This window comes from Haliotis rubra, unplaced genomic scaffold, assembly GCF_003918875.1.
Source record: "Haliotis rubra isolate DU_JTF1 unplaced genomic scaffold, ASM391887v1 Scf129, whole genome shotgun sequence".
Classification (NCBI taxonomy): Eukaryota; Metazoa; Mollusca; class Gastropoda; order Lepetellida; family Haliotidae; genus Haliotis; species Haliotis rubra.
The window spans coordinates 1,749,396-1,769,983 of record NW_025765214.1 but is presented as its reverse complement, the minus strand read 5'-3'; the positions used below and the strand labels follow the sequence as shown (position 1 = coordinate 1,769,983).

At 39.8% G+C, this 20,588-nt stretch overlaps 1 protein-coding gene across 1 annotated transcript; it reads left to right on the top strand.

Moving 5' to 3' along the window:
• Positions 1–657: 657 nt before the first annotated feature.
• On the top strand, positions 658–15,154 carry LOC124266934 (trichohyalin-like). The gene is made up of 14 exons (XM_046701782.1): positions 658–769; positions 2,177–2,356; positions 2,819–2,988; positions 3,825–4,006; positions 6,215–6,312; positions 6,495–6,554; positions 6,808–6,852; positions 7,335–7,427; positions 8,361–8,372; positions 8,744–8,876; positions 10,216–10,383; positions 10,818–11,098; positions 13,693–13,878; positions 14,467–15,154. The coding sequence occupies exons 2-14, from the start codon at positions 2,210–2,212 to the stop codon at positions 14,506–14,508; spliced, it is 1,617 nt and encodes a 538-aa protein (XP_046557738.1). The 5' UTR covers positions 658–769; positions 2,177–2,209; the 3' UTR covers positions 14,509–15,154.
• The last annotated feature ends 5,434 nt before the right edge of the window (positions 15,155–20,588 follow it).

Genomic DNA, 20,588 nt, shown 5'->3' with positions numbered 1-20,588 from the left:
GGATTTCAAAATTATTTGTCTCCCTGTTGACATAACACACAAATCTATACCTAGAATCACAATTGTCTTTTCCTCCGAGGGCAGTGAATACCTGTTCTTACCGTTACCAGGGATACTCTACACCTGATATAGTCTTCCTGCCGTTTCCGAGTGTAAATGAGCCCAGCGATTAATCATTTACCTCAATACTCAGAGGCAATGTCCCAATATTTCACACATGGCACTTTCAGTAATTTTAAAACACGTCTGGACAAATGCTGTAAATGGACAAGTTGTAAAGTAGAGTCCACATTAATATATATGTATTTCACAATAAAAATCAGTTAGGTCAAAGAGCTGGAAGACAATATGGAAGTCTGCATGCATCTCTGTAAATAACGGATCATTCCATTTATCTGTGGATTTTCATCTTCTGAATTATAGTCAAATGTATGATTTTCGTGATCGTTTTGCAATTCGATAAATTTGCCTATAGCTCTTTAGCACAAATCCCTTGACCAAACAGTGGAAAATACGTTCGAACTGAACCTTTCTAAAGAAAATGTCTTTTCCACGAGTCAGCAACAGCTTAGTTTGTAATTAGTTGTGAGGAAGATACTATCCTCTTTCCCAAGTTTGCGTTGGGAAAATCCATTGGATCATTTCGACCAATGAAAGTTATTTGTACAATGATGGCTTTGGTAACTGTTTTGTTGAAATATGGCCGACAATGACAGGTGCCCGTTTCAGATGTAGATAAGGACAAGGAATAAACATATTTCGGACAAAAGTATGCGGGTGATTTCCACTTTATTTATACCAGTTGTACTACCCATGTTATACCTTATCCTCCTTTGGTATTTCAGATTATATCTATCAAAGATTTCTCACAAATAGACGAGAAATCTTGTGATCGGAGTAGGTCGAATCAGAATGCGTGAGGCCAAGCATAAACAAATAAACAAAGCTTTCAATTTGGTATTTGTTTTCATTTGATCTCTGTAAGAGTACCAGCACCCGTCCCGTTGATACGAGCCGTATATAACTTAGGCTTTAACATTTTTAGTGTTGAGTAAATATTTAACATTTTTCTTTATTAAACTCATTGAAGGGGTTTTAAAGGTGAAGCGTTTTGCATCACTTTCCAAGACTTTGATACATCATTACCTCAAATTCAGAAGTATGTTTAAGAATAAATGGGATGGCTTCTATTTTGAAGGTATATCCTAAGTATTTTTTATTTTTATCATTTTCACAATAGGTATTTAAGTGAAAGGTCTATTATTAAAAATTACTGCAAATGAGCACAACAGCAATGGATGATTCAGATATTTTGTATTTGTGTATCATATTTACCTGCATGAACGAAAACACGTTTTTGTGTGTTTGTGTTGCAAACATATAAAAAAAACATAATTAGGAAGCATCACCTATCTTCCTTTAGGAATCCTCATACAGCTGCTTTGTATATTTTAATGCTAAAACTTGTTAAACAAGTGTTACAAACTTAAGAAATGCCATTTATCAGAAAAAACACGATTGTGACCATGCTGGATGCCAATTTCTAAAATTTACTCCACAGAAAGCAATACTTTTTACACCTCATCTTTTAACAAAAAGCATAAAGCTAAACAAAGCAAAACAGTTCTTGATGTCTCTATACAACAATGTTTGTAAACAGTATAAGAGATACCTGTAATCAAATAATGAAAGGATCAAGAATACCTGACAAAATGACAGGTTCTGTCGCACAAATAAACAAATCAGTATTCATTTACTTTATCCTGAAGTTTAATGTTCAGCTGTCAATGCAAATTTTTCGCAACAATATTTATATTCCAAAAGTCATTTGATATCTTATGAACTTTGATTTGGGCTAATCACAGATTTTATGCTGGGCATTCATGGTACTAGTCATTCTGTATTCATGAATTAAAAGTCCAGCTCACCATCACTATGTATTAGATGGCAAGTCTCTTTTTTTTCTTACTGGGGCGGTAGCCTAGTGGTTAAAGCTTTAGCTCATCACGCCGAAGACCTGGGTTCAATTCCCCGCATGGGTACAATGTGTGAAGATCATTTCTGGTGTCCCCTGGCGTGATATTGCAGGAATATTGCTAAAAGCGGCGTGAAACCATGCTCACTCACTCACTCTTTTCTTACTGTTGTGAAAATGTCAGTATTTTTGTTCTCACAGGTTATCTTTAACCATTACTAAAAGGATACCAATATGGGTGAACTTGGTGTCACTGAAAAGCGCCATGTTCTTGAGCATGTGTTCAACCAGTATGACACATTAAGGACAGGGGAGCTAACTCCTGTACAGCTTCAAATTCTGCATGGAGATCTTCGAATTGGTGGGATCAGCATGCCACAGGTTGGTACTTAGTTCAGAGTTTTAATTTTAAAAGAACTTTTTAAGGAGCTTTCTGTAGTATTATCCAGACTTTCATCATCATCGGTATACAGTAAGGTGGGTCATCTTTCCGACATAGATATGAACACTGTTACTTCATTTGCATATCTAAGCTGATAAGTGCAGTCCACATTGAAAAAGCCTTTTAATGTTTTAATGAACAACTTGAACAATGTTTTTGTAATGAGAATATATTCAATACAACAAATCAAATATTTTTTAGAGAGAGTACATGTGAAATAATAATAGATTTTAAACACGTTCAATAATCTACTCCAAAACCTGTCATTCGAAATATATTCGTTATAGTAATTTATGATACTGTTAAAACTGATCCTGTTTTTGTGCAAAGATTCATGCCTGTAGTGTTGAATGTTTCTTTGAAGAATTAGTGATTTAAGTGTTGTAATCATTCTCTCACAGGTGCAGGCTTCATTGGCATACACCTGTGCAACAGACATGTGCAGTGAGACTGAACTGTATGATGCTCTGCAGGAGATGGATCGTCGTTATTTCCTAATCCAAGACTTGCGCTGGGAGTTTTCCATGTTAGACCGAACACAGACTGACCTCATCACGGAGGAACAAGCAAGGTGAGGGATAAGCTACTTCACTGCAGCAGAAAGCATTTAATCACCATGTTCACCTTGCTAGATATTCTGTAAAACCTTTCAGTTAACTGGTGTACATGTTAAACCAATGCATAGGAAGAGGATGTTTGTGATTTTCATTCACATAGGTATGTGTCTTTAGTTGGTTCTATCAGCATGATAAGTGACGGATCCAGGAAAGTGTCATTTAGAATATGTTTTGTAAACATGTTGTCTTGAAAAGGTTAGCATGGTAAGCTGATTCATTCTGATTCCATCAAAATCATTGTCTATATCTCACTTCAAATAAACATTTGAAAAGAATGAGACTGTGGGTTTAAATCCAGGTTGGTCTTGATTCTGTTTCTTAGTTTATAAGCACCATCCACATGCTTTTGGCTTTCACCAGTGTAGTAAAAGTGTAAGGCCTGCATGATTTTGTGCTTTTCACCCAAGATCAAGCTAACATTCTGTGATAAAACTAAACTGCTGTTGAAAGCTGCGTGGGACCCTTCACTGACTCCTCTATGAGCTATTGTGAGCTTGCCCTATGGTAATATACCTGTGAAGATCAGGGTTAGAATTGACCTTTAGTAACCCATGCTTGTTGTAATAGGCGACTTAACGGATCGGATGGTCAGACTCGCTGAATTCATTGACACACGTCATCATATCCCAGTTGCGTAGATTGATGCCCATGCTGTTGATGACTGGAATGTCTTGTCCAGACTCAATTATTTAGACCGCCGCCATATAGCTGAGTGTGGCATAAAACTGAACTCACTGACATTCACTCACTCACTCATGTATTGTTGATCATGTACCTATCCTGTTTATAGGTGGCTGGTCCAGACAGTTCATGGACGCTACTTCTCCAAGAGAACATGGGAGGAGTTCCTGTTGAGGCGAGCCGTGCCTGGTAGTGGAGTGTCATTCGCTGAGATTGAGGTTCTTCTGTGTGATATTCCTAGTCGGCTCAAACTTGAGAAGGAAAATAAAGATGATGACAGAGAAAAGGAAGGTTGTATGTGTTTCTTTGCACATGATATAGTATGACCAGAAATTATTGAGAATTTTAGGAATATGTTTAATTGGATTTCTAGTATAAACAACCTTGACCAGCTATCAAGTGCTTGGTTTCATTCAAGAGAGACAACTCCGTTAATCCTTTTCATTAGTTTGTGAAGAGTTATCCCCCTTTGTTTACTTGCTAGCAGACGACATTTTCAGTGATCCTCAGTATGGATGATTTAGAGAAGAGGAAGTTGATTTGAGAGTATTATAACAAGGACATCAGATCAGCTAAAGTGATTTCAAGTAGAACAGGCATCCCTTTGTCCACTGTTTATCGTGTTTTGAAAAATATTGCAAATGGATATGGCATTGAGCACCAGGGAGGTGCAGGTAGGCCCAGAAAATTGACTGTCGGTGACAGGAGGTGCTTGGTATTCTTGTTTCTAAAACAAGCGAAGGAGTTTAGAAAACTTAAGGCTGGATATGATTGATAGAGGAACTGTGGCTGTCTGTAAGGAGACAATTAGAACTGAGCTGCATGCAATGGGTTGGCAGAAAAGTCGAGGGAATTCCATCACTGATCATGAAACCTGAACAAAAGGTGCAGAAGGTTGAACTTTTGCTTACAGCATAGAAATTTTAACTGGGACAATGTGATTTTATCAGATGAAAGTTCTGTGTGGCTGTTTCCTAATACACTGAAATTCTGGACCAAACAAACTGAAAAACCTTTGTATCAGCGCCCAAAGTACAGTCCGAAATTTAACGTGTGGGGTGGCATATCTGTGTTAGGGGCAACGCCCCTCTGTGTATTTGAAGGGAATATGAACAGTGAGCGGTACAGAGATATTCTCGAGGGACATTTACTTCCATCTGCTCATGTGTTCTATGGACATTTTGGATTTTCCAGCAGGACAAGGACCCAAACCATCGTTCAAAGCATTCACAGGCCTGGTTTCGGACCCAAAATATGACATTATTAGATTGGCCAAGCTATAGCCCTGACCTAAATCCAATAGAAAATGTTTGGGGACTTATAAAGGAAAGTGTCAATAAGAAAAATCTGACAAATATTGCTGAAATGAAAGAAGAGGTGGTCCAATATTGGAACAGCATGGACCACGACTTTCTAACTTCTTTGATCAGTAGTATGCCCCGCCGCATTGAAGCCTGCATTGCTGCCCATGGTGACTTGACAAAATACTAACTGTTCACCTGTCTTTGAATCTGGAGTTATGTTCTGCTAATATTCACATTTAATACGTGAGTAATGAGTGAAAAAAAATAAAAAATTACAATCTTTAAATTCTCAATAATTTCTGGTTGTACTGTAGTTGTTGAATTGAAGGATACGTGGGACCAGTTAGTTTGGATGTCATTAGTGTTGGGAATTGGTTGAAATCTCACAATTGATAATTGCTTCATTACCAACGAACAATCATCGAAAAAAATTGGTTAGCGTCATTTTTCAGATTTTCTATCCATGTTGTTATTCCAGATATGTATAACATGATGCAACTTACTACTTTAAAGTGATGACTAATATATCATATACATAAACTTCCTTGAGTCTTAGAGAAATATTCAGTCATGGCTTTTCAGTTAGTGAAGTGAGTTTTCTAAGAATTAAACACATTTTCAGGCCCTGAGAACTTCTAAGATATGTTCCAATGTCAGGTTTTTCAAAGACTAAAACAGTAGTTCCAAAATCATTTATGTTCGATTATGAGAAAATGTGATAAATTGCTTGGTCGTTTGGTCACTGCGACCAATCTTCGATTATTTCAATTAATCGGAACACCACTAGATGTCATTATGTTGATTACTCAACCAGCATCATAGCACATGCAAAGATCCTATGTACAGACTATAGTGGGTACCTGTCACGGATCTATTTTATCTTCACATTTTCAAATACAGTTAATGTTTAGTAAATATCAACAACTGCTGTCAGTTGCCATGGAGAACAGGTCAATGCGATATGAAAACTTCCAAATGATTTCTGAGTATTTCTAGATTACTGATCATTGGATCATTATTAGAACAGATACTGGTAAATTTACAGTAAATAGTCCTATCAATTTGAACTCTCAGCTACTATTTGAAGGTGACTGTTGTACAAATAATTGAATTACTAATATATTGTTAAGATATGATCATAGGGAAAAATACTTCTGTAAAAATATTAACCCTGAGTCGTATTTTGTGTGTTCAGAGAGGCTTCGTCGGCAGCGAGAGTTGGAGGAGGAAGCAGAGAAAAAGAGACAACGTCTGAAGAAGGAGAAAGAAGAACAAAGAAGGAAGAAAGAGGAGGTAGGAGTTACAAGCCTTCTACAATAAATTCTGTACTTCTTCCTTTTTGTAAAATTAATGGATATCAATACTGTGTTTAGGATTAATGCTTGTGAAAGATGGCGGCCCTCCTAAATGCGTGTCCATCCTCTCCTCGTAATGCATGAGAGTTAAGTATACCAGATTTTCTGTATTGTTTTTAGAACAAGAAGAAGGATGATGATGAAAGAAGAAAGCGGGAGCTAGAAGATGATGGTAAGCTAGTAGGATGCCTCTATGAGCCTAATGCTTGGTAAACATGTCAATATAGACATTATACAAAATATGCTCTTTACTTGTCACTTATGTTGTCATGTTACTTTAAGGCCTCACAGAACTGTTTCTACAAAAGTGGGGATGGGCTTTAAACTGCAAGACGACACAGTGTTCGCCAAGAAGCAAATGCTCACAGATGAGCCTATGAAGTTTACATTGATCATGTTCATGTGAATTATTTTGCTAAATGTTTACAGAGAGGAAGAAAGGGAAGAAGAAGAAAGGAGAAAGAGAGAAGAAGAGGAGGTATATGTCAGACAGAAAATTCATCAGTATAGTAATTAAGGCATACTTATTGTACTAAATCAAACTGAATGTATAATAATACCATTAAAATGTTGATCTGCTCTCTTCCTGCCATATAGAAACTAGATACGTTGCAATAGAAATATTTTACTTTATAGCATGATTAATTACATTTTGAATCATGTTATTCTGTGTTTCAAATCCCATTCCATATTTCAAATCCCAATATTGCATGATTCCTATTCCATATTTAAAATCTCATTATTCCACATTTCAGATCCATCCTTCTACGTGTCTATTTTTATTATTCCAAAGTTTAAATCTCTCTTTTCCCATTTTTCTTCATCATCAGTCCACATTTCAAATCCATTTTTAAAGTCTTGTTATACCATTTTTCAAATCCTATAATTACATGATTAATCCATTTTAAAAATCTTATGCTTCATGTTACAACCAATCAAATGTATTTAAAATGTATGTAGGAGGCCAAGAGCCTTAAGGAGTTGGAGGAAGAGGAGGAAAGGCGCCGCAAGGAGGAAGAGGAGAAGTACAAGGATGTGGAGAAAGTCAAAGAGGTAGGGGAGATAACTTCTTTACCTTGACCCTGTCCCTCATAGCAATCTTATTGATACAACCATCTTAACCTGTGTTGAAATGTTTGGGAGTTATGATTAGTTTAGCACTGAAGTTTCTCTAAAGAACAGGGCCCTGAATCTCTGGAGGTTAATTTAGTTGGAACCATTTCCTAAACACTGAATGAGAGCCATGGGTGTCATTTAAGGTGATTCAATTCTCTGTGCAGAGTTACATCCCTTAGATATATCATTAACCTATGTCATTGATTGACGCTGGTTATGTTTGTTGTTTTTTCCCAGCAGCACATCCATGCTTATGGCTTTCACTGAGGGATCTATGTGGATTTCACCTATGTGATTTCTGAGACATGAGTCACTTTTTGCTTTCTTCACACATGAAGATGACACTGTGATATAACAGGAATGCTGTTCCAAGCAGCATCAAACCCAACTCACCCACCTACTCACCAAAAGAAACACCTACTGTGATATAACCCTGTTCCAAGCACATCAAACCCTCACTCACCCACCTACTCACCAAAAGAAACACCTACACCCACACCCACTCACCCACCAACCCACACACTCACTCACTCACTCATTCGATGACCTACTGACTATATTGTGATAATCACAAAGTTGGTGCAATCTTGGGACACAGGTGGCCTAGTCATCTAACCTATTATCTAATACATCTCTGTGCAGAGTTGTGTCCCCTAGGTGCAGCAGGAACCCACTGAGTTTGAATTCAAAGTATGTCTCAGGGTTTGTCCTTATGCCTGTACTCATAGATTAAGATCTGAAACAGTGCATCACTTCTGGCTTTCCACCAGGTGAAGCAGATGTCCCATGATGCATTGGTGCAGTTCAAAGCTTTCACTTTTATGCAGTTTCATTAAAAATCATTCTTTTGTTTTTACAACTGCCAAATAGGATCATGTGGAGGTAAGGTTTTAGACATGTAAATTACTGTCTGCCTATGTGCCACTATTTTAGTTCTTAGGTGTTATTCATTTTGTACTTGTTTGTGCCTTATTCAGTATTTTAAAGAGGCTTAACTTGACATAGAATCAAAATGTATTTGTAGTTATGTGATGCTTGAATGATTTATTTTTCCAAATAATTTTTATTTTAAAAATGTTTTATGGTTTGTTTTATTTACATTTTATATCCTTGCATTTATTTACTCAACTGTGATTTGAAAAATGCCCCTGAAAGATTAAACAAAGTAAGGCATGTTTTTTACATTAAGGCAAGTGATATTTTTAACACTTTGAACTGTTGTTTTATATTATATTATGTTGTATGTGTATCAGGAGGAAGAACGCAAGGAAAAGGAGACTGAGGATGAACTAAATCGTCTGAAGAAGAGAAGAGAGCAGGAGAACGATGAGAAGAGGAGGAAGCAGTTGGAGGAAGAAGAGGCCAAGATGTCCAAACTTTACATAGGTATACATGGATATGGTACAGAGAAAGTATGGAAGGATCAAAGATCCTCTCTTACTTAGGTGACTGTTTAGGGGGTAACCATCAAGCTTTGACTAATTACAGAACATTGGGATTAGTGCTGAATTCACACCTTACCTATCCCTCAACAAAATCTCTTGTCTCATTAATACTCCTTGTACCCTTCTATCCCTCTGCGCACCAGCCCCCAACCCCTAACCTATTTGGCAATGTGTTGCACTGAATCCATGTACAGCTAGTCTATCTATCCTTTAGACACCTCTTTTTGGGTTGTTTTTCACCCAGCTGGTCCAACAACCCCACCTACTCTGTTTCAAGCTGTCCTGCCCATTCCTACCTCATTGTCCAGTCTCCCCACATACATATTCTCTACCTGTCATGTCTGGCGCTTTGTCTTTAATGCAACTTTCTGCTATCTGTCTCTTAAACTGCTGACATGACACTCTCTTATCTCAGTCACTAATAAACTCATATTGTTCCCATGTAACCCACTGCACTCCACTCCATTTCGTGCCACTCCACTCCGCTCCATTTTCCCATGTATCCCACTCCATGGCTCCACTGTTCCCATGTAATCCCCCACTCCATTTTCCATTCCGTGTCATTTTCCCATGCTCCACTCCACTCCATTTTCCCATGTAAACCACTCCACTCTCCATTCCTGTTCCCATGCTCCACTCCACTCCATTTTCCCATGTAACCCATTCCCACTCAAATCCATCCCATGTGCTCACTCCACTCCATTTTCCCATGTATCCCGCTCCTCTCCACTGTTCCCATAACCCTCCACTCCACTCCACTCCATTTTGCCTCCACTCCACTCCACTGCTCCTATGCTGCTCCACCCCAGAAGTATCCCATTCCACTCCACTGTTCCCTTGTAACCCTCTCCTGCTCCATTCCGTGCCTCTCCATGCTCCACTTTTCCCATATATCCTGCTCCACTTCCTCCTCCACTGTTCCCATGTAACCCACTCCACTCCACTTACCCATGTATCCCACTCCCCTGTTCCCCATGTATCCGGCTCCGCTCCCTCCCCCCTACCTCCATTTTCCCATGTATCCCTCCCACTCCACTGTTCCCATGTATCCTGCTCCACTCCACTGTTCCACATGTATCCTCTCCACTCCTCTCCATTTTCCCATGTATCCCACTCGATGTTCCCATGTACTGTTCCCATGTATCCCCGCTCTGCTCCACTCCACTTTTCCCATGTAACTCCTCCACTCCTGTTCCCATGTATCCCGCTCCGCTCCACTTCTCTCCTCTCCAATCCGCTCCACTTCTCCTCCACTCCACTCGTTTTCTCCTTCTCCACAGAGCACAGGAACAAGAGGGTTCGGTACCAGCTGAAGGTGGCCATCAAGTCACGGGACAAGTTCAAGTTGGAGTACTCAGTGACAGAATTCAAGAAGTACAACTTAGAGGACACAGACATGGATCTCCAGAAGGCCCAGAGACTGATCAAGGAATTTACTGCTAAAGAAAGTATGTATAAAGAGCCACAACATCAGAGAGTAATGCTTATGGTCTAGTATGTTCCTGTATACCACTGACTGAGGAATTCTTGTGTATACCAAGAATGCACACATTTTAACCCTACATTTAAACCTATTTGAGTCCATTGGCTTTAAAATGAAAATTTGTTTTAGCTCATGTAGTTGAAGCAATACTACACCCATACTTTAACATCATGATAGACATGAGAAGACGTCTGAACATTGGGTAATTACTGCCGGTAATGTCTCTCACATCAATAGGCTTACAACTACCATGGCACTATGGTTTCTGTAGCAACTGAATTACCACAACTTTCCACGTGCCTGTACTTCAACATGATCTTACAATAATCATAGTACCTCATTTTCTTGTGATAATGCTACATGTTTAGAAATGGTCTGTCTAACTTCATCTCACTTCAGACTTGAAGCGAGCAATGACAAAACGTGAAATTGAGGAGCTAGAGCAGGCCATGTCCTTCGTCAAGAAGAACGGGTTTGAGGCTCAGCTGGCGGGTGAGATGCAGGAGGCCAACCAGCTGCTGAGTCGACTCAAACGCCTGGAGCGAATCCGGCATGAGATTCTGGAGCTGAAGCAATCAACTGTGGCCGAGATCCGTAGCTACTCCAAACCGCCTCTGGTCGTCCACACAGTCATGACTGTCACACTGCTCATCCTTGGACATAAAGAGAAGGATACAAAGGTTTGTACAAAGGGAGATGTAATCTTGATGGGGTTTTTTCCTTAGATGTAGTTCTGATATATTATTGATTGACATTTCAATGCAATTCTGCATGCTCAGTTCATAATTCAAAATGATTTCAAATATAATTGAAAGTTTGATGCAGATGTTTACTGACAAGAAACTGAGCAAACATTCCAAAATTGTGTTCAACGTATCACATTTGCTCCTTGTTTATTTATGTGATATTTATTTATGATATATAGTTAAGCCAATATGACAAGTAACTACCCATACATTACAAAAATTATGTTTAAAATATCACATACAGAGGAAGCTGTCAAAACCGGCAGCTGTCCGATCCAGCAAATTGTAAACACTGGCATTAAATCTCAGCCCCGTCTGTGACTTTTACATTTATCATCGTTGAAAAGCTCTGCAATCTGGCAGCTGTCAATTCCAGATATCGGCATGAAATGAGCCGCCCAAATATTTGTTTATACAGTAATCAGCGCTGTAATCTGGCGCATGGCAAGGAGTCAGCTGGATGTGTGTTGTCACCAATTAATCCTGCATTGAAACTACATGGTTGCAGACAAAGCTAGTTTAATCTTAGTTCAGTATGGGTGTACATGTAATTAGTGAGTATGAGCTCAAATCTTTGTCTTCTATTGTCAGTGTGTACTGTAATTGAGAGAACCACGTGCTACAACAATGTATATGAGAGTGACAAAACTGGTTCAGTTCTAGTCGAAGGTAACGGTGTCAGCTCTACAATCCGGCACGCTTTCTAAACCGGATTATTTATTCAGTCCCGACGAGTACCGGTTTAGACAGCTTTCACTGTACATAGCTCAATTTTTTTAGAACACTAGGTGTTTTTACCTTATTTTGAGTAATGTATGTTGATCATGAACATAAGCACCTACTTTGGTAGGACCTTTATACTTATGTACATTACCTGCTAGGACTTACCTGTACAGTTATGTACATACCCCGGTACCATGCTAGGACTTAATCTGTACACTTATGTACATACCATGCTAGGACTTACCTGTACACTTATGTACATACCATGCTAGGACTTACCTGTACACTTATGTACATACCCAGCTAGGACTTACCTGTACAGTTATGTACATACCCAGCTAGGACTTACCTGTACAGTTACGTACATACCCAGCTAGGACTTACCTGTACAGTTATGCAAGTACCCTGCAAGGATTACCTGTACACTTATGTACATACCCTGCTAGGACTTAACTGTACACTTATGTACATACCATGCTAGGACTTACCTGTACAGTTATGTACATACCCAGCTAGGACTTACCTGTACAGTTATGCAAGTACCCTGCTAGGACTTACCTGTACACTTATGTACATACCAGCTAGGACTTACCTGTACACTTATGTACATACCCAGCTAGGACTTACATGTACAGTTATGCAAGTTCCCTGCTAGGACTTACCTGTACAGTTATGTACATACCATGCTAGGACTTAACCGTACACTTATGTACATACCATGCTAGGACTTGACTGTACACTTATGTACATACCCAGCTAGGACTTACCTGTACACTTATGTACATACCCTGCTAGGACTTACCTGTACACTTATGTACATACCATGCTAGGACTTACCTGTACAGTTATGTACATACCCAGCTAGGACTTACCTGTACACTTATGTACATACCATGCTAGGACTTACCTGTACAGTTATGCAAGTACCCTGCTAGGACTTACCTGTACACTTATGTACATACCAGCTAGGACTTACCTGTACACTTATGTACATACCCAGCTAGGACTTACCTGTACAGTTATAAAAGTTCCCTGCTAGGACTTACCTGTACACTTATGTACATACCATGCTAGGACTTAACCATACAATTATGTACATACCATGCTAGGACTTACCTGTACACTTATGTACATACCCTGCTAGGACTTACCTGTACACTTATGTACATACCATGCTAGGACTTACCTGTACACTTATGTACATACCATGCTAGGATTTACCTGTACACTTATTTACATACCCAGCTTGGATGTACCTGTACACTTATGTACATAGCCTGCTACGACTTACCTGTACAGTTATGTACATAGCCTGTTAGGACTTACCTGTACACTAATGTACATACCCAGCTAGGACTTACCTATACACTAATGTACATACCCAGCTAGGACTTAACTGCACACTTATGTACATACCCAGCTAGGACTTACCTATACACTTATGTACATACCCAGCTAGGACTTACCTGTACACTTAAGTACATACCCAGCTAGGACTTACCTATACACTTATGTACATACCCAGCTAGGACTTACCTGTACACTTATGTACATACCCAGCTAGGACTTACCTGTACACTCTAATGTACATACCCAGCTAGGACTTACCTGTTCTGTTATGTACATACCCTGCTAGGACTTACCTGTACAGTTATGCACATACCCAGCTAGGACTTACCTGTACATCTCTAATGTACATACCCAGCTAGGACTTACCTGTTCTGTTATGTACATACCCTGCTAGGACTTACCTGTACAGTTATGTACATACCTGCTAGGACTAACATTAACATGTATATTGCTAGGACTGGAAGGCAGTCCAGGCTCTGGTGGGGAAGACAGGCAAGGAGAGTCTGAAGCGACAGTGCGTGCAGACTGAGGCTGCAAAGATCCCGCTAGCCACAGCCAAGAGAGCCAAGACACTCCTGGATAAGTTTGAACTGGATGAGGTCCGAGATGTGTCAGCTGGGGCAGCTACCTTCTATGTCTGGGTAGGTCACCTCCATTGCCATGGAAACAGTCTCATCATTAAATGAATGCATTTACACACAAAAAAGAACTTGCTGGTGATCTGGTGTCTTACTCTGAGAGGATCCTAAAAAAACTAGGATTTGTGCCTTACTTAAAAAGTGTTATCTCAAAATAATATGTCACATTTGAAAGGTATTGTGTAGTCATGAAACTGGCAATGCATTCTGGGACAGGAAAAGTCCCTGGTATAGCATGTCTTGAAACTACTGACTAATGAAGTAGTAAGCAAACGGCGCCCAAGGTCAGACCTGGCTGGTTATGGGTGATAATACCTCGATACCTTGATACCTCGACTGCGTGGATCGTTGCACATGCAGTCATCAACTCAGTTTCTGGTTATTTGCAGCTATTTATGGATCTCTAGTATAGCTTGATTTCATCTGATGCAATATAATAGCATGCATGGATTTGCTCACTACGAAGGACAAGATGTTATGTAGACCTTAGTTCTTTAACCCACCTAAATTATGTTGGGAATATTATTAATAAAAAATAAGTATAGTGCATTTGTATGCTCTCTTCACTTGCACTGGTCTTATCTATTTCAGGCCATCACAATGATAGAAGAAGCTCTGGATGTCCAGAAATAAGGACAAGAGACAGCATTGTTAACTGGACGTCCTTGTAACCAAGACATTTTTTCAGCAGAAAGAAATGTTGCATTATAAAACAGTATAATTCAAACTTTGGGTATGCGGTATTTTACAGGTTGACAATACATGAATAGTGTTGCAGGGTTTACCATTTCTTTAGTGAGTTGATCTATAAATCAAGGATGAATATGTGGCCTTATAACTAAAAACAATATTAAGCTTCTGTTTCAACTCCAAGCTCATTATTCCTATAAGTATAACGCTTATACCACTCAGTGTACCAGTGTGCAATGGATTTGTCATTCTCAGCTTCCTAGGGAATATACAACCCAAGTTGCCTGTGAGGCACTACATGGTTAACAAATTTACATCTCATACTACCAGGTACCCATTAACAGATATTCCCCGAGGAGGTAATACTTGTACTATGTGTGCTGTCTGGTCCAATAAGGTCACCCATCTCTGACCAAAATTGCTTAACTGCCCCTGATTGGGACCTGTATGCCAGTAACCGAACCATATGCGTAGGGGTGAAACGGTGCGCTCTTACCACGTTACAGTACGTATTGCAGTACACGCTCTTTGGTTCGGTTTGGTTCGGTATATGAGATTGATCATCATGCAGAAAATTTAAGTGCAACTCCAAACAGTTTGACAAAAGAAACGATTTGGCATGACAGGCCTACAACTGTGACATCACGTTTTTTTGGAAAAAAACAATCCAGCAGAAAATAGTTTACATGATTCAGCATAAAACATGAATCAAAATTATTTAGCCAACCCAAGGCCTCCTATCATCACAAGTAGCATTCACAACTGTTTACAGTATTTGTGATAATCACAAAGCCACGAAGCCACCATGAGTCAGCTTTTCTGCAGCATTTTATAGTCAGTCAGGCTATACAAGCTAAGTCATATAGCTCATACTCCCCAGAGAAATGTAGGAGTATATAAGTATATTTGAAGAGTCAGACATTTGAATTTAGTCTTTGTGGAAGGGGAAGATGGTGTTGGTGGTCATGACAGTTGGTGTTGCTGGTCACGTCATGACAGTCGGTGTTGTAGGTCACGTCATGACAGTCGGGGTTGTAGGTCATGTCATGACAGTTGGTGTTGTAGGTCATGACAGTTGGTGTTGCTGGTCACGTCATGACAGTGGGGGTTGTAGGTCACGTCATGACAGTCAGGGTTGTAGGTCACGTCATGACAGTCGGGGTTGTAGGTCACGTCATGACAGTCAGGTCACGTCATGACAGTCGGGGTTGTAGGTCATGTCATGACAGTCAGGGTTGTAGGTCACGTCATCATGACAGTTGGTGTTGTAGGTCACGTCATGACAGTCAGGGGGTCGCGTCATGACAGACAGTCGGGTTGTAGGTCACGTCATGACAGTCAGGGTTGTAGGTCACGTCATGACAGTCAGGGTTGGAGGTCACGTCATGACAGTCGGGGTTGTAGGTCACGTCATGACAGTCGGTGTTGCTGGTCATGTCATGACAGTCGGGGTTGTAGGTCACATCATGACAGTCGGGGTTGTAGGTCACGTCATGACAGTCGGTGTTGCTGGTCATGTCATGACAGTCAGGGTTGTAGGTCACGTCATGACAGTTGGTGTTGGAGGTCATGACAGTTGGTGTTGCTGGTCACGTCATGACAGTCGCGGTTGTAGGTCATGTCATGACAGTTGGTGTTGTAGGTCATGACAGTTGGTGTTGCTGGTCACGTCATGACAGTGGGGGTTGTAGGTCACGTCATGACAGTCAGGGTTGTAGGTCACGTCATGACAGTCGGGGTTGTAGGTCACGTCATGACAGTCGGTGTTGCTGGTCATGTCATGACAGTCAGGGTTGTAGGTCACGTCATGACAGTTGGTGTTGTAGGTCATGTCATGACAGTTGGTGTTGTAGGTCCAGTCATGACAGTCGGGTTTGTTGGTCGGTGTTATCAGTGCGTCGCCAATATGCACCTGATGACACAATGTGCCTATCCATGCATCAGCTTATAAAAATATATTATGTTTGAAGTGTTGTTTTGACCAGTCCTGACAACCATTCAGGCTAACGTTATTAAATTATGAGAGTAATTCTAATGTACAGTATTAGTATAAATACCGGTAAATCCATAAATAAATAATTCACTATCACAGAAACATTTTCATTTAGTAAGATCAGCATGGTTAAGATGGACAGTGAGAAGGCCGAAAGTCACTGAGACTGTTAATGTATAAAGTTTCATAACATCACTGTATGATGGATTGCATTGCAACAATAGTTTGTTGTAAGTGAGGTTCTCTGTAGAGTTGGGGGCGGTGGGGTAGCCGTGTTTAATTCCCCACATGGGTACTATGTGTGAAGCCCTATGTAAATCTTTGGCACACAAGTCCACCACAAGTCAACACAAACTCACATAAAAATATGGTCACTGTGGGTGAAATACTTTGTGGAGCACATAGACGTTTAATTTTGTACTGTTTATTTATTCATTCATGGGAAGTCAGTTTATTAATAAAATTTTAAATTATATGTAGACTGTTGGTCTCTATTAAGTCAATGTGTTTATTCATGAATAAAGACTTTATATACTTTGTAAGATTACAAAGAGCCATCCTTTTTAGTCATGTATATATGTTAAAAATATATTGTGCTGACCATGCATCTTTTTGCAAAAAGAGCTGATCTGTAAGTTATGTCAAGGATGTCCATATTTTTGTATTTGTATAATATCTTCCACATTTAACCCAATCTGTGATATCTTTTTATGATACAACAAAATGATGTTTTTTGTACGATGATGTTATCTGTGTAATGTTTTAGCAGCTAATCATCATATCATGGTGCACCATATGATAATAAGCCTGATAAGTATCAGTATTTACAGTTCTAAGCTGCTTGGGTAATCAGGAGTTTGATATGATCAGGAAACAATCTTCATAAAACTCTGACTCTTTAATCAGCTACACATGTTTATTCAGCTTATATCATCTTGTATTTCTATGGCATCTGAATCTCGTTATTGTGGCAAGGCCGCATTTACAGGCCAAGGTTGTTATGTATTTATGAACCAAGACTGTTTTGTTGTATGTGAAATGTTAATAGAAGACTGAAAGAAGATAGACTGTCAGGGATATGTTAATTATATTTATGCCATATATCCTAGACATTTTCTGTTAGGTCAAGGAAACTGATATAAATTCTCATGACATTATAATTACCTTTTTCCTGAAGCATCATAAAAAGTAACATTACAAGCCAGGCAACTGGTACTTGGTCAAGGCCCAATGGTCTTTTTTTCGGTAAAATCATGGTGACATTGAGAAAGGAAAAAATCCTTCTTTGCACAAGATGCAAAGAAGCTTTAATCTTTACTGAGTTTCCAGAGAAGAAGTTTTTTAATATCTCATTATATATACATTATTTGTGTCTCTGATATGTCTGTTATGTTTGATCGGAATTTTAGAAGTTGAGGGATAAGAAAGGGAAGATACTTAATGGATGACACTTACTGGACTACAATATTCAGGGGCGTAGCTACCATTATGAAAAAAGCCCGGGCTTAAACATGATTTTTGCAAAAAAAATAAAAATTATAATTCTTGCCCAAAATAACTCAAGTACTATCTAAATATAAAGCGTTGCAACATATCGGACTTGCAACATACGCGCCTGATATTAGAATCTACACCTCACTATATAAGACGTTGTCATCCATAAAGTACTAGTATTCTACGTTTCTTATTAACATGGATTCACTGTTAAAATTTGACACATGTCCAGTGATTGTCTATCAGTAATTACTCATTAACTAGTTTATTTTTAGGAAGATAAAAATCAAGCCCACTATTTTCTATCCCCATGTTTTGTATTTCCCTGCTCATTGACTAGATTGATAAACATTTGGTACCAAGGAGTCATTATTTTGTCTTGAAATATCTCATTTAACCTTATGCTGGTTCAAGGGTTAATTCATTTGAATGTACTTAAATATAAATGGGTTAATTAGATGAACGACTTTGATTGACGTATGTCTAACACAAACTGTATTCCCTCCATTCATGTGGCAGGCCACAACTGTGATACCTGTTTACATATTTTTGTTCAGCTATTTTCAAGTTTGTATGTTGTTTCAATAAAACGTGTACCGATGAATAGTGTCTGTTAAACATCGGCAGCTCGAACAGGTAATTGTGCAGTCATAGCAAACTTGGTAGCAGCCAGCTTTTCACACTGAGCTGTCGTGGTCAGGCTTTGGTCTACAATGGTGGAGGAGTCGACTCGAGCATGTTGTCTTTTCAGACTTATTTGCTTTTAACACACATCACTACCATGCTGGATGCCCACGATACGTAGTATCCAAATTCACGTATGTGTATTCCTGGAGAGAAATTCAAACTGGATATGTGTAAAGGGGTAGTTTACCCTTCTTTGAAGATTCGTCTAAAATATTGTTTAATGGAAGTTTTCATTGAAACAGTATAATCTATACAATAAGGAAAGAGTAACTTAAAACCCCCTATACTTTGTCTTTGTCGTTCAACGTCGCGCTGGGGCGGTGGGGTAGTCTAGTGGTTAAAGCGTTGGCTCGTCACGCCGAAGACCCGGGTTCGAATCCCCACATGGGTACAATGAGTGAAGCCCATTTCTGGTGTCCCCCGCCGTGATATTGCTTGAATATGGCTAAAAGCGGCGTAAAACCAAACTCAGTCAGTCAGTCAGTCAACGTCGCACTCGGCATGAGCATCTTTATGCGCAGCTGGGATACGATGACGTGTCAACATAGCGAACCTGACCACCCAATCCCGTTAGTCTCCTCTTACGACAAACGTGGGTTGCTGAAGATCAATTGTAACCCGGATCTTCACGGGTGTACGCGAGGCACAAGCGGATCTTCACTGATAACATTCCCTATGTCCATTTACATCTTCAAAGCATGGATACGTCTGTCCTTGTCTTGGCGCTGTCTCATGAGTGAGTTTAGTTTTACGCCGCGCTCAGCACCGTTCCAGCTATATGGCGGCGGTCTGAATATAATCGAGTCTGGACCATACAATCCAGTGATTAACAGCATGAACATCAATCTACGCAATTGGGATGCTATGACATGTGTCAACCAAGTCAGCGAGTCTGACCACTCGATCCTGTTAGTCGCCTCTTACGACAAGCATGGGTTACTGAAGACCAATTCTAACCCGGATCTTCACGGGTTCGTTGTCTCATGAAACTGATATACAGAAATGACATGAGCATTCCTTGGTCTGAGTGAGCGAGTGAGGGAGTGAATATTGCCTAAAGCCACAAAAGGAATCTTGCAATTACGCGCTGCGAGCAGACATCGGTTGAAAAAAGTAATTTTAGCAATTTGATGATAATCTGCGGAGCATGATTGTTCATGCCTTTAACAAACACTTACATTTTGCTATCTGTTTGCTTAGTGCAAACAACCGGTGGTAAACCCTTTGCCCGAACACCTGGTTGGTTGTTTGTTTAACGCCGCACTCAGGAGTATTCCAGCTATATGGCTTCGATCTATAAATAATCGAGTCTGGACCAGACAATCCAGTGATCAACAGTATGAGCATCGATCTACGCATTTGGGATATGACATGTGTCAATCAAGTCAGCGAGCCTGACCACCCGATCCCGTTAGTCGCTTCTTACAAGCATGGGTTGCTGAAGACCAATTCTTACCCGGATCTTCACGGGTTCAGAACACCTGGTGTCATCACTGACTTTCAGCGATACATTCGTATAGGTTTCACCTCTATTTTGCATTATCCCGACGGAATCTATTTCAGTAGACAATTAAAAGGGTAACATCCCCTCAGATGAATAGGGCATTTTATAAGGCAAAATAATGCTGGAAATCTTATGAGTGGATCATTGACGTTCCAGGCGTTCAAGAAAAAGGATACATGCGCATTGCTGTACTGGTTGCACACACAACTGAACGACATGAATAAAAAGGAAAGTGTTCAATAATAATTACCGAAGCCCACATATGCATGTTGTGGGTATAGGGGCGGTTGGGGTAGCCTAGTGGTTAAAGCGTTCGTTTGTCACGCCGAAGACCCTGGTTCGATT

Bases quoted from the DNA above. Each gene is read 5' to 3' on its own strand.
- LOC124266934 (XM_046701782.1), top strand. From the start codon at position 2,210: ATGGGTGAACTTGGTGTCACTGAAAAGCGCCATGTTCTTGAGCATGTG. The intron at 6,853-7,334 runs GTATATGTCAGA...AAATGTATGTAG, and splicing joins GAAAGAGAGAAGAAGAGGAG to GAGGCCAAGAGCCTTAAGGA. The intron at 8,877-10,215 runs GTATACATGGAT...CCTTCTCCACAG, and splicing joins GATGTCCAAACTTTACATAG to AGCACAGGAACAAGAGGGTT.